Source organism: Bubalus bubalis, chromosome 1 (genome assembly GCF_019923935.1).
Source record: "Bubalus bubalis isolate 160015118507 breed Murrah chromosome 1, NDDB_SH_1, whole genome shotgun sequence".
NCBI classification, from domain to species: Eukaryota; Metazoa; Chordata; class Mammalia; order Artiodactyla; family Bovidae; genus Bubalus; species Bubalus bubalis.
This window is the reverse complement of record NC_059157.1, coordinates 129279598-129306129: the sequence shown is the minus strand read 5'-3', so window position 1 is coordinate 129306129 and position 26532 is coordinate 129279598. Positions and strand designations below refer to the sequence as shown.

Below are 26532 nucleotides of genomic sequence, written 5' to 3'. Positions count from 1 at the left end.
TTGCCCTGGTATTTCTTGACTTCCTACTTTTGCATTCCAGTCCCCTATAATGAAAAGGACATCTTTTTTGGGTGTTAGTTCTAGAAGGTCTTATAGGGCTTCATAGAACCATTCAACTTCAGCTTCTTCAGCATTACTCTTTGGGGCATAGACTTGGATTACTATGATATTGAGTGGTTTGCCTTGGAAATGAACAGAGATCATTCTGTCATTTTGGGGATTGCATCCAAGTACTGCATTTCAGACTCTTTTGTTGACTATGATGGCTACTCCATTTCTTCTAAGGGATTCTTGCCCACAGTAGTAGATATAATGGTCATCTGAGTTCAATTCACCCATTCCAGTCCATTTTAGTTCGCTGATTCCTAAAATGTCAGTGTTCACTCTTGCCATCTCCTGTTTGACCACTTCCAATTTGCCTTGAAATTAAAAGACGCTTACTCCTTGGAAGGAAAGTTATGACCAATTAGATAGCATATTAAAAAGCAGAGACATTACTTTGCCAACAAAGGTCCGTCTAGTTAAGGCTATGGTTTTTCCAGTAGTCATGTATGGATCTGAGAGTTGGACTACAAAGAAAGCTGAGAGCCAAAGAATTGATGATTTTGATTTGAGGTGTTGGAGAAGACTCTTGAGAGTCCCTTGGACTGCAAGGAGATCCAACCAGTCCATCCTAAAGCAGATCAGTCCTGGGTATTCATTGGTAGGACTGATGTTGAAGCTGAAACTCCAATACTTTGCCCACCTGATGCAAACAGCTGACTCATTTGAAAAGACCCTAATGCTGGGAAAGATTGAGGGCAGGAGGAGAAGGGGATGACAGAGGATGAGATGGTTGGATGGCATCACTGACTCAATGGACATGGATTTGGGTGGACTCTGGGAGTTGGGATAGACAGGGAGGCCTGGCGTGCTGCGGTTCATGGGGTCGCAAAGAGTTGGACATGACTGAGTGACTGAACTGAACTGAACTGAATTTGCCTTGATTCATGGACCTAACGTTCCAGGTTCCTATGCATTATTGCTCTTTACAGCATCAGACTTGACTTCCATCACCGGTCACATCCAAAACTGGGTGTTGTTTTGCTTTGGCTCTGTCTCTTCATTCTTTCTGGAGTTATTTCTCCACTGATCTCCAGTAGCATATTGGGCACCTACCAACCTGGGAAGTTCATCTATCAGTGTCCTATCTTTTAGCCTTTCATACTGTCCATGGGGTTCTCAAGGCAATAATTCTGAAGTGGTTTGCCATTCCCTTCTCAAGTGGACCATGTTTTGTCAGAACTTTCCACCATTGGATCATCATTACCATCTTTCTAAATTCCATAGGGGATAGTGATATGCTTCTCTGAGTGACAATCCCACTGCCGAAGCTGAGCACTCAGTGGAGTTAATGCATGAGTGCTAAGTCGCTTCAGTCATGTTCAACTCTTTCCGACCCTATGGACTGTAGCCTTCCAGCCTCCTCTGTCCATGAGATTTTCCAGGAAAGAATTCTGGAGTGGGTTGCCATGCCCTTTTCCAGGGGATTTTCCCAACCCAGGAATTGAACCCACATCTCCTGTGTCTCCTATATTGGCAGGCAGATTCTTTACCACTAGCACCACCAGGAAGCCCTAAATTCCATTTATATGCATTAATATACAGCTTTGTGTTTTTCTTTCTGACTTACTTCACTCTGTATAATAGGCTCCAGTTTCATTCTGCTCATTAGAACTGACTCAAATGAGTTCCTTTTTATAGCTGAGTAATATTCCATTGTGTATTATGTACCACAACTTCCTTATCCATTTGTCTGCTGATGTACATCTAGGTTGCTTCCATGTCCTAGCTATTGTAAACAGTGCTGCAATGAACATTGGGGTACATGTGTCTCTTTCAATTCTGGTTTCCTAGGGGTGTATGCCCAGCAGTGGGATTGCTGGGTTGTATTGCAGTTCTAGTCCCAGTTTTTTTTTTTAAAGGAATTCCACACTGTTCTCCATAGTGGCTGCACCAGTTTGCATTCCCACCAATAGTGTAAGAGGGTTCCCACTTCTCCACATCCTCTCAGGCATTTATTGTTTGTAGACTTTTTGATGACAGCCATTCTGACCGGTGTGAGATGATCCGTCATTGTGGTTTTGATTTGCATTTCTCTAATAATGAGTGATGTTGAGCATCTTTTCATGTGCTTATTAGCCATTTTTATGTCTTCTTTGGAGAAATGTCTGTTTAGTTCTTTTGCCCACTTTTTGACTGGGTTGTTCATTTTTCTGGTATTGAGTTGCATGAACTGCTTGTATATTTTGAAGTGTAATTCTTTGTCAATTGTTTCATTTGCTATTATTTTCTCCCATTCTGAAGGCTGTTTTTTCACCTTGCTTATAGTTTCCTTTGTTGTGCAAAAGATTTTAAGTTTAATTATGTACCATTTGTTTATTTTTGTTTTTATTTCCATTACCCTGGGAGGTGGGTTATAAGGGATCTTGCTGTAATTAATGTCAGAGAGTGTTCTGCCTATGTTTTCCTCTAAGAGTTTTATAGTTTCTGGTCTTACATTTAGATCTTTAATCCGTTTTTAGTTTATTTTTGTGTATGGTGTTAGAAAGTGTTCTAGTTTCATTTTTTCACACGTGGTTGACCAGTTTTTCCAGCACCATTTGTTAAAGAGACTGTCTTTTCTCCATTGTATATTTTTGCTATCTTTGTCAAACATAAGATGTCCACAGGTGCATGGATTTAACTCTGGACTTTCTATTTTGTTCCATTGATCTATATTTCTGTCTCTGTGCCAGTACCATACTGTCTTGATGACTGTAGCTATGTAGTATAGTCTGAAGTCAGACAGGTTGATTCCTCTAGTTCAATTATACTTTCTCAAGATTGCTTTGGCTATTCAAGGTTTTTTTGTATTTCCATACAAATCATGAGACTGTTTGTTCTAGTTCTATGAAAAATACCATTGGTAACTTGATAGGGATTGCATTGAATCTATAGATTCCTTTGGGTAGTATACTCATTTTCTATTGAGTCTTCTAATCCATGAACATGGTATATTTCTCCATCTATTTGTGTCCTCTTTGATTTTTTTCATCAGCATTTTATAGTTTTCTATATATAAATCTTTTGTTTCTTTAAGTAAATTTATTCCTAAGTATTTTATTCTTTTTGTTGCAATGGTGAATGGGATTGTTTCCTTAATATCTCTTTCTGTTTTTCCATTGTTAGTATATAGGAATGCAAGGGATTTCTGTGTACTAATTTTATATCCTGCAACTTTACTATATTTATTGATTAGCTCTAGTAATTTTCTGGTGGTATCTTTAGGGTTTTCTATGTAGAGGATCATGTCATCTACAAACAATGAGAGTTTTACTTCTTTTCCAATCTGGATTCCTTTTACCATCACAGATTTTAAAAGCAATTCTAAAAGAGGCCAGAAGAATGGGGAAGCAGGAAACAAACCCAGTTATACTCTCTGATGACCTACAGAGGGTGGGTGATGTTAACTAAGGTACCTGCCAAGGCATGGGCTGTAGAGGTTGAAGAGGCCACCTTTGGCAGCAGTGTTTTTGTCCTTTACAACCTCTATACTTCTCATCCCTCCCACAGCCATGGTTGTGATTGAGCAAAGGATGTGAATCCAGAGATGGGCCAGTCCCTGACCACAGAGGCCTGGTGTAAAAAAGATGTGCCAGATGGCCAGTCTGATCCCTGTGAGAACTGAGGAGATCTGAGGGGGAAGCAGTAAGCAGCAGGAATTGTAACTGTGAGATGTGTTATGAGAGGGCCAGAGCTGGAATAAATGATAAGGAAAAAGAGGTATGGAGAAAGTAAGTCACCAGAAACTATGAGGAAGAGGAAAAGAGACTGATGAGGGGAAAATAGTCAGTGGGCAGTGAGAAGAGAGGACATACCTGGCATGTATAGGTAGAGCACACAGGTGAGAACCCCAGCTGATTTCCCAGGCCAAACCCCTAGAGTTGCTATGTGTCCTAGAATTGTCGAGTTCCCACATCCATGACCCCTTTCCTGTCATAGTTCTGACTCTTCTTGAGGCCATATGATTGCCTTTTCCAGTTAACCTGTCACCACTGGAGTTACTAGAGGAAACTGCTGTGTTTTGGGGGATGACTTGGAAGAGATGGGCTGCATATCACTCAGGTAATCTTGCATCAACTTTCTCAGGACCACACTAGCGATGGGATCAGACATCTCAATGCTTGAGGCCCATCCTGTGGTGGCTGAGGGCATATACTCTGTATAGCACTGATGAAGGACAGGTGTCCATATATTACCATCATGGACACATGCCTGTGTGGAGGCCCCCCACTTCCAAAGGGAAGAGGGTAGGGGGATTGCTCTCAACAGGACTAAGGATGACTTATTGCCATCTTTTCAACCATATGTATCCTTTCTTGCCAATCAGACAAGAGTTGGTCCCAAGATCAGAGACCACATGCACAACTTCTTGTGGATATTTGTGCCCAAAAGTATTGAATCATTTATTGACAGTTAATGAGGGCCTGGAGGGACACAAAACTAAATGCTCAGCACTGTGAGGAAGCCAATTCAGTGATGACCTTGAACTGCCTTGAACAGTATTTCCCCCAAAACTCACGTCCACCCAGGATCTCAGAATGTGACTTTATTTGGAAATATGCTCTTTGCAGATGTTGTTAGTTAAAATGAGGTCATACTGGATAAGGGTGGGCCCTAATCCAGTGACCAATGTCCGTATAAGAAAAGAAAACAGAGATGCACACAAGAGAAGACAGGACGACAGGCAGAAACTGGAGTGATGCAGCTCTAAGTTAACAAAGTCAGAAGACCAGCAAGGAACAATTCTTTCCTAGAATCTCCAGAGGGAGCATGGGCCTACCAACACCTTGATTTTGGCATTCTTGCCTGCAGAACTGTGAGAGAAAAAAATTTTGTGTTTTTTCAGCCACCCAATTTGTGGTGTTTTGCTATGACAGTTTTAGGAAATAAATATAGCCCCAACCCATTTTTCTACTAGTGATGTAATGGTGTGACCCTCACTTTGGTGTGTTGATGAATCTGATGGGTGTGAGCTCAGAGATACAACACAGGGGCTCCTCCAAACAAATAAGCTAATGAAATATCAGATGTCTCCTCCATATGGAAAATGATGGCAAAATAATCTAGTAAATGCTACCATTTTCTTATATGTAGAGTATATCATGCAAAATGCCAGGCTAGATAAAGAACAAAATGGAATCAAGATTGCTGGGAGAAATATCAATAACTTCAGATACGTAGATGATACCACCTTTATGGCAGAAAGTGAAGAAGAACTAAAGAGCCTCTTGATGAAAGTGAAGAGGAAAGTGAAAAAATTGGCTTAAAACTCAACACTCAGGAAACTAAGATCATGATATCTGGTCTCATCACTTCATGGCAAGTAGATGGGGAAACAATGGAAACAGTGAGAAACTTTATTTTAGGGGGCTCCAAAATTACTGCAGATGGTGACTGCAGCCATGAAATTAAAAGATACTTGCTCCTTGAAAGAAAACTATGACAAATCTAGATGGCATATTAAAAAGCAGAGGCATTACTTTGCTGGTAAAGGTCCATCTAGTCAAAGCTATGGTTTTTCCAGTAGTCATGTATGGATGTGAGAGTTGGACTATAAAGAAAGCTGAGCCGAAGAATTGATGCTTTTGAACTGTGGTGTTAGAGAAGACTCTTGAGAGTCCCTTGGTCTGCAAGGAGATTCAACCAGTCCATCCTAAAGGAGATCAGTCTTGAGTGATCATTGGAAGGACTGATGTTGAAGCTGAAACTCCAATACTTTGGCCACCTGATGCGAAGAGCTGACTCATTTGAAAAGACCCTGATGCTGGGAAAGATTGAGGGCAGGAGGGGAAGGGGACGACAGAGGATGAGATGGTTGGATGGCATCACCGACTCAATAGACATGAGTTTGAGCAAGCTTCGGCAGCTGGTGATGGACAGGGAAGTCTGGCATGCTGCAGTCCATGGGATCGCAAAGAGTCAGACACAACTGAGCGACTGAACTGAACTGAACCATTTTCACATGTGGACATTTTATAGGTAAGAGCTCTGATGTAAGAATTTAAAATATGACTATATCAACCAAGGGGCTTCCCAGGTGGCGCTAGGGGTAAAGAAGTTGCCTGCCAATGCAGGCGATATAAGAGACATAGGTTTGATTTCTGGGTCAGGAAGATCCCCTGGAGGAGGACATGGCAATCCACTCCAGTATTCTTGCCTGGAGAATCCCACGGACAAAGGAGCCTGATGGGCTACAGCCCATGGGGTTGCAAAGAGTTGGACATGACTGAAACGATTTGTCACAGCACAGCACAGGGCATATCAACCAAATGCAGAATTTGGCTGAGAGTATGAATGTAGGGAAGAGATCTCTTTTCAGTGGTCAGGTTTTCACTCCTGGCAACCACAGCTAAAGGGACAGAGCTATGTATTTTTGCGCAAAGAGGCAGGAAACATCTGGATAAATGAATTAGCACAAAGCTTGATCCAGAAATGAAAAGCAGAAGCTGTGGGACACAGGGGTCTGCGATTACAATTGCCAGAAGCAAAGGGGTTCCTTCCTTTCCAGCCTGATTAAAAACCCAAATAAGTCAGCACTGGGTTCTATATTCAGCATCTACCACCACCCAGGCATGGTGCTGGGTGCCTTATGATTTAATGTAGTCACATTTGAAATTCTTACATCAGAGGTCTGACTTACAAAATGCCCACATATGAAAATGGCAGCATTTACTAGAGTTTTTAGGCCATTGTTTTTCATATGGAGGAGACCATCTGACATTAATTAATTCTCATTTACTCCTCACAATCACCCTTTAACATAGGTGTTGTGAGAAGCCCAAGGCAATTCTGCTGAGTCATCAAGATTATTTACTCACCCTTATTTCTGCAGCCAACACTATGGCAAGGAAAGCGGGAGCTAAAATAGAAAATAAAATACCTGGCCCTGGCCCACAGTAAATTTGTAATAAAAATAATTCCTTTGTTGAATAACATAAGTTTGTTCCAGAAAATAAAAATATTTCATTCAACCGTTACTATTCAACTTTGGAACTTGTTCCTGGCAAGTCAGAATTTAAAAGAACTCAAAATACATCTATATTTTATGTATTGGATTAAACAGGGGGAATTTTTTTTTTTTTTTTTGCAAGGAGAGAGAAGTAAATGACATCTCAGTGTTCCACAAAACAAACTTTCTTAAAAACTTTTTAAAGCTTCTGTGATTAAATTAAACCAAAAACTGAGTGTACACAAAAGGGAAAAAATGTAAATATCAGAAGGGCATTTTTTAAGTTGTTTTAATTATGAACTCACCCACCAACTTCCATTTCTTTCCTTCACAAAATCAAATTAATATTGGATGTCAAGTAGGGAAACTAAGAACTTAAGGTCTGAATTTATCTTTCCCTACAACACGTGACTGTATCTTGTAATAAAGTTCTATGAAGCTGATGCAAAGAATCTCAAAATCACTAGATCTGAGTTAATAGTACTTGAGTTGTTAGTAAACTCTAAATAGAATCAGATGAAGAATATGTTGAGAGGTTGGCACCCGGGATAGGGAGCGAAGAGATCAAAGAAATAGTCCTAGCTGATAACCACATGATTGGGGTGACTTAACTCTTCTTTTCATGGACCTGTTCCTGAATCAGAAAGCTGAAAAATCCAATGTCTGCTCTTCCATAACTCAATAGGATTATATAAAACTGTCAGGATACATTACTTAATATACTAGATGTAAAGGAAGTTAAAGTCTTAGTGAGAAAGAAACCATAGAGTGTATGTTCTGAGGACACATGGGGAAGAAAAGTTCTTTGCACTGGTGTTAAAAAATCTCTAAAATTCTATAAACTCATTCATCTTATTTGCAAACCAGTTTGGAGTGAAATCAGAGTAGATTGCTATTTACTCACATTTTAATCATTCTTTTCTCATAACTTCCTCTTTGTATGTTACTTACACTCAGAATAATAGCTGGGAGTTTCCTGCCCTTAGTACAGGTTTCAGGATATTCTTTTGATTCAGGAAAATGGATGTAATATGGTTAGCTGACATGTGTTCAAAGATAAAAAGAAGAACAGAAAGATGTTCCAAATGATTAAACAAGTTGCTTTCTTGACTTTCCTTAGCCAAAGAAGGAAACAGTTATCAAGAAAACAATCCCCTCTGCCCCACGCCGCATGGTTCATGAATACCCTCTTAAATCATGCATCAGTAGTAAGCAGAGAGTGTTTTGGAGTCCCAGGGGACAGTAACAGCATCGTTGCCCAGATCTCAGCAAACCCAGTGTAGCCGTTTCTGAGATGCTGGCCAGAGAAAATCCAGGAGGGAGGGAAATAAAAAATTACAGGAATTTTTTTGGTCCTAACTAATTTGCTTGGTTTGATTTCTGACAAGGAAAGAAATAAAAGGGTCATTTCATCTATCCAGACCTCAATAAATAGAATTTTAAATCCAGGTAAAAATGAAAGGGAAGAAAAGAGAAGGAAAGTATCTGAAATATAATTCTTTGAATACTTGATCCCCATGTGAGAGGCAGAATAGTAGCCTCCCAAAGATGCCTGTGTCCTAATCCCTGGAGACTGAGAATATGTTAAGTTACATGACAAATGAATTAAGATTGTTAATTGGCTGAATTTGAGATATGGAGGTTATCATAGATTAACCAGTTAGGCCCAATGTAATCACAAGAGTCCTTAAAAGTGGAAGAAGTATAGATGATCTTATTTGCAAAGCAGATAGAGACACAGACATAGAGAATAAATGTATGGACAGCAAGGGGAAAGGGGGGGAGGAATTGGGAGATTGTGAATGACACATATACACTGTTGATACTATGTATAAAATAGATAACTAATGAGAACCTACTGAACACCTCAGGGAACTCTACTCAATGCCCTGTGGTAACCTAAAAAGGAAGGAAACACCACAAAGGGGATATATGTATATGTGTGGGCTTCCTAGGTGGTTCAGTGGTAAAGAATCCTGCCAAGCAGGAGACACTGGTTCGATCCCTGGGTCAAGAAGATCCCCTGGAAAAGGAAATGGCAACCCACTCCAGTATTCTTACCTGGGAAATCCCATTAACAGAGGAGCCTGGTGGGCTACAGTCCATGAGGTTGCAAAAGAGTAAGACATGACTTAGCAACTAAACAACGACATGTATACGTATAGCTAATTTCACTTTGCTATACAGCAGAAACTAACACACATTGTAAAACAATTATACTCCAATAGGGAAGAGAAATAGAAGAGATGGTCTGAGTGATGTGAAGTGAGAAGAACTCAACCCACTGTTGCTGGTATTTAAGATGGAGAAAGATACCTTGAGTGGAAGAATGTGGGTGGCCCTTGTAAACTGGAAAAGGCAGTGAAATATTCTCTCCAAAAGCCTCCAGAAAGGAAGGCAGACACCTTGATTTTAGCCTGGTGAGACTATGTTCTACTTCTAACCTATAGAACTATAAGATAATAAACTTGTGCTATTCTAAGCTGCCAAGCTTGTGGTAATTTGTTATGACAATGACAGCAAATACATCTGAGTCAAAATCTAGAGTACTTCACAGCAAAAACAAGCTGTATATTAATTATGGCCCAGTCCCAGTGAGATCACACAGTCTTAGAGGACTGTTTGCCTGGAATGCCTGGGTCTGGCCTGCTTGGGATTAACTCTAATGCCAGAGTTGAGATGACCCAGTCCCCAGCACTCCCTCTTTTCGTATTTTTCTTTAAGCACATGGATTAAGGAATATACAATATATGCTCGTTGGACCTCTTCTTGGATCTGTGATGTAAAATGAGGTTAGATGTTCATTCAGGATCCATTTTCAAAGTAATTTTCACAGAGAAAATAAAGCTAAAGAAGGAAAATCTCTTGATATTTTAATGGTGCCATGAGTGAGAAAATAAATAATTCCTTTAGCACTTTCTCCTGCCCAATATGCTCTGATCCTTGAGTTCTTGCTTTTTCCAGAGTGTGGATCAGTTTCAACATTTGGGACCCCAAGAACCACCACCCAAGATTCCTAAAAATGCAGAGGTGCTGCTTGGAATCCCATAGCACACGTGTGCTGACCAATTTAGGTCACTTTGCCCAGAGTCAAATTCCTTCCCCACAGATCAGTTCTCTAACTTTGACACAGTATCTCCTACCCTTGTAGGATTGTGTCTGCCTTTGGTTAAAATGTCCCAACACTTGCTACAGAACATACCGGACATCCAGTGACTGCTGCCAGGTCCATGGCCAACTCACAGGACTTGATCAAATCCTCCATCATGGCCAAAGCCTGTTGTAGGTCGGCTAAGAAGGCTGAATCCTTGGTCCTCTTTGGCCCATTCTGTGGAAACCAAATGCCTTGTTGGAAATCAAAAGGTAAACCATCTACCAAGTAAAGAAAGAAAACAGGACAGAGATAAGGAGTTGTGGATCTAGCCAGCAGGAGTGACTGAGAAGGTAGGTATATCAACCTGTTTCCTTGCTCCCAAAGGTGGCTAAGGATATTTGCTGGTTTAACTCTATCTCACACACACACAAGCAAAATCACTGACTACATTTTCTGCACACTATACTAATGAAGAATGAAGTTCATAAAATCATGGACATCATATTCTGGATATTTAAGAGATATCCAGAGTTTTTGTAAAGCATGAAAACTGCAGCCCTTTAAAAAGGCTGCTCTCCCTTTTACTCCCCTATCCCTCAGGGCCTATTGAAAAGTACAGCTTGAGTATGGTATTCCTGTATTTAATGTCATAGTCTTTACCTACGGATAAAACCATGCTTAAAACCATTCCAGAGGAGGATATTTGTAAACTATAGAGGCAAAGAATAGGCTGCCATGTGGAGGTTTACTAATGATTTACGTGTAAACACCACAATGGCAGCGTGTGCCACACTGAATCTCCCCATTTTCTGTCACCATTAAAGATGCCAAAGAGGTAAGCCAATGTGGTCTGTATCTCCCAAACAGCATGAAGACCCAGAATTAAGGGGGAAAAGCTAATTTACGAGACCAACGAACGTTCCAGTGATTACTGTGCCACTTAGGACATGTTAGGGATGGTTGTTTCAGTTTGAAAGTCTTTCGCTTAGGATCTCTGTATTTTATTCCCCTGCCACCTAGACAGCATATTTATCTGTTTTCTGGTAAATACAAACAGAAATACTTTGATTTTGTCCATTTTTAAAAAACACAACAATTTCCACAACAAAGATCAGAGAGCTCTTTGCTGCTCCCCACATAAAGCCCGCTTCTTCTTGTCCTCTCCTGTAAGACATAAGCAAAGGTTTGTGTGTTTTTTAAATCTCTGCTTAAACACTGAAGATTAGCATCTTTGAATCAGAGATATGAATGACAGGGCTGATGAATGGAGTGGAGCATGCTGCCTCCACTGAACAACACGTCATGGATTCTTACTTTCTTACTCATGGTAAATACGCTCCAGGTCCTGGTGAAAAACAACAGACTCTCACCTGAGTTTATCATGTCATTAACAAAGGATTAAAAGTCCTTAAACCAGGCATCTCCCTCTTTACTAAACACTTGAAACTCAAATTACTTTCAGACACTCCATGGCTCCTAGTCTCTCTCCTTCCCACTAACCCTTCTCCCACAAGCAAGATGGGGGGCTAGTTTTGTGTGATGTAGGACTCTTCCAGTTCCAGTTCAGTTGCTCAGTCGTGTCCGACTTTTTGCAACCCCATGAATCGCAGCACGCCAGGCCTCCCTGTCCATCACCAATTCCCGGAGTTTACTCAAACTCATGTCCATCAAGTCGGTGATGCCATCCAGCCATCTCATCCTTTGTCGTCCCCTTCTCCTCCTGCCCCCAATCTCTCCCAGCATCAGAGTCTTCTCCAGTGAGTCAACCCTTCGCATGAGGTGGCTAAAGTACTGGAGTTTCAGCTTTAGCATCAGTGCTTCCAAAGAACACCCAGGACTGATCTCCTTTAGAATGAACTGGTTGGACCTCCTTGCAGTCCAAGGGACTCTCAAGAGTCTTCTCCAACACTGTGGAGAAGTGGAACTGTGTATTACAGTTCAAAAGCATCAATTCTTCGGCGTTCAGCTTTCTTCACAGTCCAACTCTCACATCCATACATGACCACTGGAAAAACCATAGCCTTGACTAGACGGACCTTTGTTGGCAAAGTAATGTCTCTGCTTTTGAATATGCTATCTAGGTTGGTCATAACTTTCCTTCCAAGGAGTAAGAGTCTTTTAATTTCATGGCTGCAGTCACCATCTGCAGTGATTTTGGAACCCAGAAAAATAAAGCCTGACACTGTTTCCACTGTTTCTCCATCTATTTGCCATGAAGTGATGGGACCAGATGCCATGATCTTCGTTTTCTGAATGTTGAGCTTTAAGCCAACTTTTTCACTCTCCTCTTTCGCTTTCATCAAGAGGCTTTTCAGTTCCTCTTCACTCTGCCATAATGGTGGTGTCATCTGCCTATCTGAGGTTATTGATATTTCTCCCGGCAATCTTGATTCCAGCTTGTGCTTCTTCCAGCCCAGCGTTTCTTATGATGTACTCTGCTATAAGTTAAATAGGCAGGGTGACAATATACGGCCTTGACGTACTCCTTTTCCTATTTGGAACCAGTCTGTTGTCCCATGTCCAGTTCTAACTGTTGCTTCCTGACCTGCATACAGATTTCTCAAGAGGCAGGTCAGGTGGTCTGGTATTCCCATCTCTTGAAGAATTTTCCACAGTTTATTGTGATCCACACAGTCAAAGGCTTTGGAATAGTCAATAAAGGACCCTTACAAACGTTATTAATCCTCTTTAAGTTCTTACTGACATTATTGAAAGTGAAAGTGAAGTCACTCAGTCTGTCCAACTCTTTGCGACCCCATGGACTGTAGCCCACCAGGCTCCTCCATCCATGGAATTTTCTAGGCAAGAGTACTGGAGTGGGTTGCCATTTCCTTCTCCAGGGGATCTTCCCAACCCATGGATTGAATCCCGGTCTCCTGCATTGTGGGCAGATGCTTTACTGTAACCCAGGCTAGCTCTACTTGCTCCAGGCTATAAAAGTATTACCTATCACTTGGGCTTCTTTTAATCTTAAGCCATCCCCACAACACCTTTTGACCAGGGAGGGCATGGAAACGACCACTCCTTGAGACACAGGCCTCATGTTTTTCTTTTTATATCAGAATTTCATACTAGGGGAAAACCAAACAAACAAAAAAAAAACACTTGCAAGCCACAAGTTTCTTCCCATACTGTGTGACCATCACTTCTTCCAAGAGAAACTTGGTTGTCTTAGAATTCAGAGACACACACACACACACACACATACACACACATTTGGAAGGGAATAAGGCATAATGTATATAGATTTACTAAGGAGTACAAAGAAGTAAATATAAATCATTCATAATCCTACCATTCAGGAAAACAACTGTAGGATTTTATTTTATTTATTTATTTATTTTTTAATTGGAGGATAATTACTTTACAGTATTGTGATGGTTTCTGCCATACATCAGCATGAATCAACCATAGGTATACATATGTCCCCTCCCTGTTGAACCTCCCTCACACCCCATCCCACCTCTTTTGGCAGGAATCCAAATTGATACATCCACTATGGAGAACAGTATGGAGATTCCTTAAAAAATTAGGAATAAAACTACCATATGACCCAACAATCCCACTACTGGGCATATACCATTAAAAAAACCATAATTGAAAAGGACATAGGCACCCCAGTGTTCATTACAGCACTATTTATAGTAGCCAGTACATGGAATTTTATTATATTTATTTCCAGGCTTTTACGTATGCATTTCACACTTTCACTTACTTTTGTATTCCTGTGAAACATTTTTATGTGGAAGGAAGAAAGTATATTACCACTCTTGCTATTACAAATCACCCCCCCCCAAAAAAAAAAACCAAATCCCCACTTTGAAATTGTCTTTAGTTTTTTTGTTTTTTCCTGACTATGATTTATGGGATGAATATTATTTTAGAAAATTTGCACAATAAAGATAATACACTAAGAAAACAAAATCACTGTAAGCCCTTCCATGTATAGACAAACACCACTAGCTTCCCTGGTAGCTCAGACCATAAAGAATATGCCTACATTGTGGGAGACCAGGGTTTGATTCCCAGTTCAGGAAGATGCCCTGGAGGAGGGAATGCAACCCACTCCAATATTCTTGCCTGGAGAATTCTATGGACAGAGGAGCCTGGAATGCGATAGTCCATGGGGGTCGCAAACAGACACAACTGAGGGACTAACATTCACTTCATTAGCAGTTAGTAAATAAAATAATATTTAATTTCCAGTACCTTAGCCGAACCTCCTTCTAGATCACTTGGGTCCATCTCCAAATCCTCAGGAGACTCAAAATCCAGCAGCCCCTGCATTAACCCAAAAGCCTTATTGAAAATCAAAAAGTCAAATGCCAACTTACTCTATTGTGCAAACAATCTCCAGCCAATGCTAAACTGAGGATGTATATAAATTTGTCTGTTTGTCACAAGTAAGAGGGGAAAAGTAAATGGAATATTCAGCAAAGTTCCTTCCACAAACATAGAATCACATTGGACACACTATTTTGTAGCCTGCTTTTTTTCAGCAACTTATTATGAACATTTTCCCACAACAATATATATTTTTTATACATGTTTTTAAATTGTGGCAGAGTATTGCATACTATGGGCTTCTCAGGTAGCGCTAGTGGTAAAGAACCCACCTGCCAATGCAAGAGATGCAAGAGACTCAGGTTTGACCCCTGGTTGGGAAGATCCCCTGGAGTAGGAAATGGCAACCTGTTTCGATAATCTTTCCTGGCATTTTCATGGACAGAGGAGCCTGGTGGGCTACAGTTCTTGGAGTCACAGAGTCAGACACCACTGAGCGACTGAGCACAAGCAGAAAGGATTGCATGCTATAGCTAAATCATAATTGATTAATTCCCCTCTACTGTTAAATATTTATGTTAAATATTTTTTTACTACAATAACAGTCTTTATACACTTTTCTTAAGGATAAATACCTAGAAGTTGAATTGTTAATGTTAAGAGTTGTGATACATGTTTCCAAGTTCTTTAGAGAAGGACTATGTCCCCATCAGCCATATATGAAAAAATTTTTCACCATCCCCTAGCCTACTTGGAGTATTACTATTTAATCAAAAAGTTTTGCCAGCCAAATCAACAGAGCAATCCCACCTTCACTGCTGTTTTGAATTTGAATTTCTCAAATAACTAGTGAGGTAGAACTCTCAAAAAAATGTTTGTTATTAGCTTTTATTCTTTTGTAAGCTGCCTAGTTCCTTTGTTCATTTTTCTATTATTTATTTTGTTTTTAATTTCAGGTTTACTGAGGTATAATTGACATATAAAATTGTTAGGTATCTACAGTGTGTCTTTTTTAAAAGAAATTTATACACAGTTTTAATGAAAATTTTGAGAATAACAATGTCCATCACTCAACCATGAATAAGACAGAGACTTTTTATGACATGAAGGAGATAGAAATAACAAACTCTGAAAAGGAAGGAAAAAAAAAAAACACTTCAGGCTAGTGCTTTGTGACAGTCAGAGGGAGGAAGCAACTTACAGCCAACAGAGAAGCTAAGGTGGCAAGATGCTTTGAATGACTAAAATTAAGGAAGCTGAAAACATCCTTAGCCAGGAATTTATGTCCTAAGTTGCTTTAGTTGTGTCCGACTCTTTGTGATGCTATGGACTGTAGCCCGCCAGGCTCCTCTGTCCATGGGATTCCCCAGGCAAGAATACTGAAGTGGATTGCCATTTCCTTCTCCAGGGTACAGCGTGTCTTGTAGTGATTTGACACATGTATATACTGTGAAAGGATTCCCCCACCTGGTTAAATGACACATCTATCATTTCATTTCTTTTTTCAGTATGAACATTTAAATCCTACACTCTTGTCACATTTCAATTATGCAGTACAGTCTTACCAACTATAGTCACTACGTTTTACATTAGAATTTCAGACCTTATTCATCCTTTTATTTATTTTTTAATTGGAGGAAAACTGTGTTCGTTTTTGCTTTACAATGTGAATCAGCCATAATTATATATATTTAACTATATAATTAATGAAATACAATAATATAATATCATTATATATACATGTGTGTGTATATATATATATATATATATATATATAATTAGTAAAGGGTACAAACTTTTATTTAGGAGATGAATAAGGAACTGAAAAAGTAGCATTGACATTATCCTGTGTAAAACAGATAGCTAGTGGGAAGCTGCTATATATTAAAAACACAGGTAGCTCAGACTGGTGCTCTGTGATCATATATTATGGTATATTATAATAGCCTTCCATCCCCTCCTTCCCCTCCCTCCCATCCCACCCCTCCAGGTGGTCACAGAGTGCCAGTCTGGGCTCCCTGTGTTATTAATATATAGCAGCTTCCCACTAGCTATCTGTTTCACACAGGATAGTGTATGTATGTCAGTGCTACTTTCTTAATTCCATATTCATCTCCTAAGTAAAAGTTTATACCCTTCACCTATTCTTTTTTTTACACAGTGGTCTATTTATGACATGAGTTGGATTACATAGGAAACCAGCATGACCACTTATTCTAGATCATCTTTCTTGCAATAAGCTAAACTTACTGTAAACAAATTATGTACCATTTTGCAAACCATATTCTATTAAAACAAAATCCAAGCAAGGAAAATTCTCTGCATTAAATTTGATAGTTTCCATACATCACTTAGCCTGTTTGACAGAAATAATGAGCCCATCTCTACTAATCTTCTAGATTTCTCATATATGTGTTAATATACAATATTTGTTTTTTTCTTTCTGACTTTCTTCACTCTGTAGAGACTCTAGGTCCATCCACATCTCTATAAATGACCCAGTTTTGTTCCTTGACATATATACACTACCATATGTAAAATAGATAGCTAGTGGGAACCTGCCATAAAGCACCGGAGGCTCAGCTCAGGGCTCTGTGATGACCTAGATGGGTGGGATGGGTGGAGGAAAGTTCAAGAGGGAGGGGACATATGTGTAGATAGAGCGGATTCACTTCATCGTACAGCAGAAATGAACACAACATTGTAAAATGATTATACTTCAATTAAAAAAATTAAGTAATAGCAAAAACAAACAAAAAAATCATGAGCTCAATGAAAGTGAGTTCTATTGTTCCTTAATGCATCTATCTTTAACGTATGCTGGGCTTCCCTGGTGCCTCAGCTGGTAAAGAATCTGCCTGCCAATGCAGGAGGCACAAGAGATGTGGGTTTGACTCCTGGGTCAGGAAGATTCCCTGGAGAAGGAAATGGCAACCCACTCCAGTATCCTTGTCTGGGAAATTCCATGGACAGAGGAGCCTGGCTGGCTACAGTCCATGTGTTCGCAGAGTCAGACATGACTGAGCACATGCCTAATGTGTGCTAACAAATAATGTATTAGTATTATCTAATCAACTTGCTATGACATAGACATTACATACATTATGTACTCTGTCATGACTTTTAATATCATAACATCTCAGAAGAAAGTATTAAGCATTTCATAGATACTTGTTTTTTGTTTTTTATTGTTAATTTCTATAGGCTTATTATTAAACATGCTGGCCATTTGTCACATATCTTGCTAATACAATATTTTCCCCATTTTTTCATGCGTCTGTTTTTAATGGTATAACCTATCATTCCTTTTCCTTTTTGTTTATACTTAGAAAGCTTTCCCACACCAGGATTCCACGATCCTTCCTATGGCATGAGGCAGCTGGTCCAATATCCATGCTCTCCCAAATAAGCTGATGGTAAGCCCTGCAGCGGGGCTTCCCAGGTGACACTAGCGGTAAAGAACGCTCCTGATGTGGGTTCGACCCCTGGGTTGGGAAGATCCCCTGGAGGAGGGCATGGCAACCCACTCCAGTATTCTTGTCTTAAGAATTCCATGCACAGAGGAACCTGGCGGGCTACCCTCAAAGAGTCAGACAGGACTGAAGTGACGTAGCACGCAGGCACTGCCGCATGAGCTCTGTCCCTCAGAGTAGAGAACACTCCAAAGTTCTTCCTCTCTTGCCAATGGTTTAAACTTGTTCTTCCAGGCAGGAAGAAGCTTAGCTATGGGATAACCTGGTCTGTCTTGAGTAGCCTCCCACAGTTTTTGCACAGACCCCCAAGGAATATTTTATAGTGATCTTGTCTCTTGTTTCCTCAGTGAAATACAAACCTTCTAAGTATTTTTAACATGCATTACCTCACTTAACGTTCCCAAAAAGCATACCAGGAAAGTACAATTACTACCTTCATTCTTTAGGTGAGGGACCTGAGGTACAGAGAAGTTAAGCAATTGCCTGGTTTCACCGTAGCCTGGAATCATCTGAGCCAGACCACACCCAGGATGTCTAATTCCTGAGTCAGTGTTTCTAATCACTATGTCCTACAGACCTCCACGGAAGGTACAGACTTAGCTATTGCATCAACATTTCTATGGGAAAGCTTGAGCTCTTCAGTATTGGGTGCACCAAGCCCAGGAGGTGAAGACCCCTACATAGGTTCTGCTCCCTCCTCACTGAGCCCAGCAGTAGATAGGGCTTTTAAAGTTAGGATGACAGTGAAGATGGGGCTGTCAGAGGAGCACAAGGCCCTAAGTGAATGCTTTATCAAACATGCTCATAGATGCTGCTCATGGAGGGAATCAGTGGGTCACCTTCCTCACTCTCAGGCTGGTGTGATGACTCCGGGTATGAAACAACAGCTGCAGGTTATGTGATGGAAGCTTCCTGGGGGTCAGCCCTGAGCCAGCTCTTGACTGCAACTATGCCACTCACTGAACCTATGCGGGAGGGTGAGTGTCCTCACTTTAGAGACGAGGAAACCAAGGCCTGAGAGGCCCCCCAACACTGGCAGCAGCAGAGCCGGTGTAGCCGAAGCTGGGCCTACTGATGCCAAGCTGAGAGGGGAACTTGTCCTGAGGGCAGAACACTGGTGGTAGCTTAACTGCCCTGAGCCTCTGTTTCTTCACAATCCAGAGCCTCTGGGCACATATGACTGTGGGGATTAAGAAATACATGTGGGAAGGTACTCAGTAAACAGCTTGCTTTCAAATTAACAGAGAGTAGCCACTGGGCAAGACCTACTTATAAAGGTTAATTAAAAACAGACCTTGGAAGAGTGGCCCAGACCTTTCCTCCAGCTTACACGTGGGAAAGCAGCCTTGATAGAGCTCCTGACCTGTGTGTGTGGGGGGGTGGGGGTGGGGAGAGGGGCCTCCTAGGAGTGTTCTCCTGCAGGTGTGCTGGTCTCAGAGCGAGAAAGAACCACTAGGGGGTTCCGCAGAACAAATTCCTCCTGTTATGCTGCTCTTGAGAAAAAGCCTCCGTCTAAAAGCAGAGGTAGATGCTGTGGAAGAAGAGAAGAATCCAGTGTTGCCCTCTCCCCTCTGTTTAAATGCATGTAACATATTAACAGTAACTTCAGGGAATATCACAACTCTTTCCTGAAGCTCCTTGTCCCAGCTGTAAAATGGAGCAGATGGTATCTTACCTGTAAACATCTTACCAAGAGTAGTGGCCTGCCTGCCTCCCCACTGTCTAAGCTGCCAGCATGCAGCGGCCTTGTCCTCCCCCGCTTTCCTCCCCAGGACCCCTGCTACAATAAGCTGGGCTCTCCTTAGAGATCCCTGTGCTGGCTACACATTGGACTAGCTAGGCTTCCATGTCCCTGTGATTCCGTGGTCTTACTCCTCATTGAGGAAGCTGATTTAGACCTGGGGACAGAAAAAGCCTGAAATATAGTCCTAGCTTCACCCTTGGAAGTTGAAGTTGCAATTCTATGCGTGTAAGGTAAAGTGAACCATCACACCTACATCTGTTCTCCCAGCATAGGAAGTACTGTCTCATCAACTTACCTTCAACAGCATCTGGTACTTTATAAGTCTCTGACTTGGCTCTCTCAGACACTTAAAAAGAGGGAGACTGTGACCCAGTTGACGCTGGCATACCTTGAAAAGCCAAACAGAAACAACATGAAACAAAACAACACAGAGAGAACAGAAGCAGCAGCATTTAAATACAAGGGAAGTGGCTTCTTCACGGACAGGACAGGGCAGCGGGGTCGACCAGTTCTGTACCGTTTTGGCTGTTCACTCACTTAGCTACAGACTGTAAAATGAGAGACAGAGGAAAGGTGACAGGCTTGGCTAGTATTTTTAAAGGCAAGTAGGGATGCCAGGCTGTTTGTTTCTTTTTTTTGTTGCTTGTTCTTTTACGTTGTTTTGTTCTCTCAAGAACTCACTTTATTTTTTTTTTCTTGTTTTATAACTTTTTATTGGAGTATAATTGCTTTACAATGTTGTGTTAGTTTCTGCTGTACAATGAAGTAAATCAGTTATATGTATACATGTATGCCTATCCATTTCTTTTAGAAAGTAAGTCCATAAAGAGGGAGGCAGTGGGGCAGCCTTCTGAAAAGCAGGCAGCCTGTCTTCAGGTTGGGGCTTGGGGGTGTGGGAATCTATTTAAGGGTACATGATAGGCTTATTGATATCATCGCAAGGATTCCCCCAAGTGTGACTTAATTCCATTTTTAAAACCTATCCTAAAACAGACAAACAACAACAACAACAAAACTATCCTAGAAAAGCACTCCATTTTCTCACCAGGCTACAGCTGTTCCTTACAGGTTGTCCCATAGAGACCCAGGGCAGCATTGAAACTTTCAGGGTGTAATTTCAAAATAGGAAAGACTTTAATAAACATAAATCCCAATGCCAAATTCCTCTTCCTAGTTCATACTTTTAGATTTCTATAAAAATTGGATGCCTATGAACATTGTCTCAGGAAAAGAGTTTGTGGGAGACCTTAGAAATGCAGTGTTACCCCAAAGTAGGTGCAGTCTTGACATTCTTGCCAGATTGCCCTGGCTCGGGGCAGGTTCTTATGGTATTTAAAATATATTTGAAGATCTTCTTTCTGGGTAAGAAAAAGTTAGAAGAGTTAACCAGTTAGCATTTTTCAATAAAAGGATATAATGACACGGTTTATTCATTCACTCAATAGGCCTGGGTATTTTCAATGTGTAAGGAACTAGGGAGGCACAACAAATAACCTTATGCTGGAGTGAGTGTGTGACAAGGAGGTAAACAGAGGGCTATAAGCAACACAGATATGAATGGAGTACTGTGAGAGAAGCTCCGGGACTCGGGCCAATAAATAACTAAATTCATGAACAGGAGTTGGATTTTCTCTATCCTTTCTCCTCTTCTCTTTATCTGGGAACCCAGATAAATATCTCCCCCAAATGGTTTTGCAGTAAGTAATAAAATGGACAAAAATGTGCTGGTGGCTGATGGCCCCTCCTTTCTCCCCATGCGTGCATGCTAAGTCACTTCTGTCATGTCCAACTCTTTGCAATCCTATGGACTGTTGCCACCAGGCTCCTCTGTCCCCCATGTTATTCTCCAGGCAAGAATGCTGGAGTAGGTTGCCATGCCCTACTCCAGGGGATCTTCCTGACCCAGGGATTGAACCCATGTCTTTTACGTCTTCTGCATTGGCAAGCGCATTCTTTACCACCAGCACCAACTTTACAGTCATCATGATGCCAACCCTGCAAATAAATCTAAGAAATAACCAATAGATAGAAACATCCCAGAAGGAAAAATATGGCAGTGGAAGTTTGAACACAAACTAAGTGGTCTGGGCAATCCCTGCCTCAGACATCACCTTCAATCTGCAGCACAGGTCTTCCAAGACATGAAAAGCTACACTGCTATCTTATAGCTAGAGATGAAGGGGGATTCCAAGTGCTGTGTGAACTATATTCTTATTGTATCAAAGGCCATGAGAGGTGGGCACACATTTGCCAATATCCAAAGTAGAAAGCATACCAAAGCCTGTGGAGTCAGTATACCAGCTTCATCCTCTCCATCAGGAGAACCCAGTCCACGGCAGCTGTGCTTGCCACAGAGCCCGGACTGCTCCGGCAGAGATGACCACGTGGCCACTTCCTTGTGGATTTCTGTGTTCTCTTGGTGGATGCTGAGCTGATACCTGTGCTCTGAAGCCTTCACTTTTTGCTTCTGTGTCTGTACTTTGAGTATCACAGAACATTACATGCCTTGCAGCACTGAAATACACTACTGACCTAAATTTGCTCTTCAGTTCAAAATTCTTTAGTGAAAACATGGGAACTAACCAGCAGCATACAAAAGTGCCTGATTCCCTTACTTCCTTATAGAATAAATCAGGAGGCTAAAAAATTGCTACCCCAAAACTCATATTCATACAGGGAGATGTGATTGCTTAGGAATTTGGGAAGACTGTTGCTTAGGTTCAGTTCTCAGCTTTGTTAGTTACAAACAAAGCTATTTGCTTATTTGGTCTGAGGTCAGTTACTTAACCTTCCTTCACTTCAGTTTCTCATCTGTTCAGTTCAGTTCAGTCACTCAGTCATGTCCAACTCTTTGCGACCCCATGAATCGCACCATGCCAGGCCTCCCTGTCCATCACCATCTCCCGGAGTTCACTCAAACTCATGTCCATCGAGTCAGTGATGCCATCCAGCCATCTCATCCTCTGTTGTCCCCTTTTCCTCCTGCCCCAATCCCTCCCAGCATCAGAGTCTTTTCCAATGAGTCAACTCTTTGCATGAGGTGGCCAAAGTACTGGAGTTTCAGCTTTAGCATCATTCCTTCCAAAGAAATCCCAGGGCTGATCTCCTTCAGAATGGACTGGTTGGATCTCCTTGCAGTCCAAGGGGCTCTCAAGAGTCTTCTCCAACACCACAGTTCAAAAGCATCAATTCTTCGGCGCTCAGCCTTCTTCACAGTCCAACTCTCACATCCATACATGACCACAGGAAAACCCATAGCCTTGACTAGACGGACCTTTGTTGGCAAAGTAATGTCTCTGCTTTTGAATATGCTATCTAGGTTGGTCATAACTTTCCTTCCAAGGAGTAAGCGTCTTTTAATTTCATGGCTGCAGTCACCATCTGTAGTGATTTTGGAGCCCAGAAAAATAAAGTCTGACACTGTTTCCACTGTTTCCCCATCTATTTCCCATGAAGTGGTGGGGCCGGATGCCATGATCTTCATTTTCTGAATGTTGAGCTTTAAGCCAACTTTTTCACTCTCCTCTTTCACTTTCATCAAGAGGCTTTTTAGTTCCTCTTCACTTTCTGCCGTAAGGGTGGTGTAGTTTTTAATTACTTCATTTGTCCCAGAGTAATTGTACTTGATAAGAATTTACTACTGGTATTTTGTCTCCAATATCATAAACCATATAGAATTATATGCAGGTTTGTGGTCTGGGTATGAAAAGCTTTGTAAAACTTTAGGACAGAAATTCTTCTAAGAAAAGATGTCCAGTTAACAATTTCCCAACCATTTCCTAAAATTTGGACAATTTTTATTTGATAATATCCATTTGTTTCCCACAGGAATTTGGTCCTTTTATCATTCAATAATTTCAATAAATCTTTGCAATAATGATATAAGCAATTATGAAATATTACTAAATTCTGAAACTAGATTTCACTTAGTGGTTTGATTAGTGTAAAGTTGTAAAATGGTATAAAACACTATAACAATGCTATAAAAGTAATTCAAAAAGGAAATTAATCAGATTGAATACAAAATAGTTTTTAAATTTTATTTATTTTTAATTGGAGGATAATTGCTTTATAATATCATATTGGTTTCTGCCATATAGCAACATGAAGCAGGCATAGATATACTTATGACCCCTGCCTCTTGAACCTCCTTCCCACATCTCACCCCATCCCACCCGTCTAGGTTGTCACAGAGCACCAGATTTGAGCTCCCTGAGTCATACAGCAAATTTGCAGTGGCTATCTAATTTTACATATGATAATGTATATGTTTCAATGCTACCCTCTTAGTTCATCCCAACCTCTCCTTTCCCACCTGAGTCCACAAGTCTGTTCTCTATGTCTATGTCTCCATGCTTCCCTGCAGTTATGTTCATCAGTACCATCTTTCTAGATTCCATATATATGTATTAACATATGATATTTGTCTTTCTCTTTCTGACTTACTTCACTCTGTATAATAGGCTCTAGGTTCATCTACCTTATTAGAACTGTGTCAAATGCATTCCTTTTTGTGTGTGAGTAATATTCCATTGAGTATATGTACCAAAATTTCTTTATCCATTCATCTGTCAATGGACATCTAGTTTTCTTCCATGTCTTAGCTATCGTAAATAGTGCTGCAGTGAACATTGGGGAACATGTGTCTTTTTTAATTATGGTTTCCTCAGGGTATATGTCCAGTAGTGGGATTGGTGGGTCATATGGTGGTTTCATTACTAGTTTTTTAAGGAATCTCCACACTGTTCTCAAAGTGGCTGGATCAATTTGTATTCCCAACCAAGAGTGCAAGAAGTTTCCCTTTTCCCCCACACCCTCTCTAGCATTTAGTGTTTGTAGATTTTTTGATGATGGCAATTCTGACAAGTGTGAGGTGATACTCATTGTAGTTTTGATTTGCATTTCTCTAATAATGAGCAAGGTTGAGCATCTTTTTATGTGTTTATTAGCCATTGGTATGTCTTCTTTGGAAAAATATTTGTTCAGGTCTTCTGCCCACTTTTGACTGTGTTGTTTGTTTTTCTGGATGTCAGTTGTCTCATTTGCTATTATTTTCTCCCATTCTGAGGATTATCTTTTTCACTTGGTTTATAGTTTCCTTTGCTGTGCAAAATCTTTTAAGTTTAAACAGATTCCATTTGTTAATTTTTGTTTTTATTTCCATTACTCTAGGAGGTGGGTCATAGAGGATCTTACTGTGATTTATGTCAGAATGTTCTGCCTATGTTTACCTCTAAACATGTTTAGCTCTAAACCTTTTATTCTGGTCTTATACCTAGGTCTTTAATCCATTTTGAGTTTATTTTTGTGTACGGTGTTAGGGAGCATTCTGATTTCATTCTTTAACACATAGCTGTCCAGTTTCCCCAGAACCACTTACTGATGAGACTGTCTTTTCTTCATTGTATATTCTTGCCTCCTTTGTAAAAAAAACCAAGTGCCCATAGGTGCATGGATTTATATCTGGGCTTTCTATTATGTTCCATTGGTCTATATTTCTGTTTTTGTGCCAGTACCATACTGCCTTGATGACTGTAGATTTGTAGTGTAGTCTGAAGTCAGGCAGGTTGATTCCTCCAGTTCCATTCTTCTTTCTCAAGATTGCCTTGGCTATTCAGGGTCTTTTGTGTTTCCATACAAATTGTGAAATTGTTTGTCCTAGTTCTGTGAAAAATACCATTGGTAATTTGATAGGGATTGCACTGAATCTAGTGCAATTTTTTGCATGACCCAATTTTATACTACCCAAAAGATTGCTTTGGGTAGTATAGTCATTTTCACAATATTGATTCTTTCAGTTCAGGAACATGGTATATCTATCCATCTGTTTGTGTTGTCTTTGATTTCTTTCATCAGTGTCTTATAGTTTTATGCATACAGGTCTTTTGTCTCTTTCAGTTCAGTTCAGTCGCTCAGTCGTGTCTGACTCTTTGCGACCCCATGAATCACAGCATGCCAGGCCTCCCTGTCCATCACCAACTCCCGGAGTTCACCCAGACTCATGTCCATCGAGTCAGTGATGCCATCCAGCCATCTCATCCTATATAGGACTCTCTGAGATTCCTGGATTTGGGTAGCTATTTCCTTTCCCATGTTAGGGAAGTCCTTGACTATTGTTGTTTTTCAGTTGCTAAGTCGTGTCCTGCTCTTTGCAACCCCATGGGCTTGCAGCATGCCAGGCTTCCCTGTTCTTCACTATCTCCTGGAGTTTTCCCAAACTCATATCTATTAAGTCGGTGATGCCAACCAACCATCTCATCTTCTGTTGCCCCCTTCTCCTCCTGCCCTCAACCTATAATCTCCTCAAATATTTTCTCATACCATTTCTTTTTGTCATCTTCTTCTAGGGCCCCTATAATTCTAATGTTGGTACACTTAATGTTGTCACAGTGGTTGCTGATACTGTCCTTATTTCTTTTTATTCTTTTTTCTTTATTCTGCTCTGCTTCAGTTATTTCCACTATTCTATCTCCCAGCTCACTTGTCTGTTTTTCTGCCTCAGATAGTTTGCTATTGGTTCCTTCTAGTGTATTTTTAATCTCAGTTATTGTGTTGTTTATTGCCGATTGTCTATTCTTTAATTCTTCTAGGTCTTGATTAAGTATTTCTCATATCTTCTCTATTCATGCCTCCAGTCTATTTATCTGTGCCTCCATCTTGTTTCCAAGATTTTGGATTGTCTTTACTATCATTACTCTGAATTCTTTTTCAAGTAGACTGCTTATTTACTCTTCATTTGTTTGGTCTTACGGGTTTTGTTTTTTTAACTATATTCCTTCATCTGCTGCATTTTTCTCTGTATTTTCATTTTGCTTAATTCACTGTGTTTGGGTTCTCCTTTCTGCAGGCTGGAGGATTGTAGTTCCTCTTAATTGTGGAGTCTGCCTCCTGTGAATGAGGTTGG

The 26532-nt window shown here is 40.6% G+C and overlaps 1 protein-coding gene across 3 annotated transcripts in view; it reads right to left on the bottom strand.

Annotated features, from left to right (window-relative positions):
• Positions 1–26532, bottom strand: part of MCF2L2 (MCF.2 cell line derived transforming sequence-like 2) — a 265733-nt gene that overhangs the window by 36843 nt on the left and 202358 nt on the right. For all 3 annotated transcript variants that reach the window (XM_006075321.4, XM_025287650.3, XM_044944273.2), the window contains 4 exons: positions 20894–20986; positions 19924–20016; positions 14337–14408; positions 10236–10361 (listed from right to left, as the gene is read on the bottom strand). In XM_006075321.4, coding sequence (XP_006075383.2) covers positions 10236–10361; positions 14337–14408; positions 19924–20016; positions 20894–20986 — 384 coding nt within the window. The remainder of the gene's footprint in view (positions 1–10235; positions 10362–14336; positions 14409–19923; positions 20017–20893; positions 20987–26532) is intronic.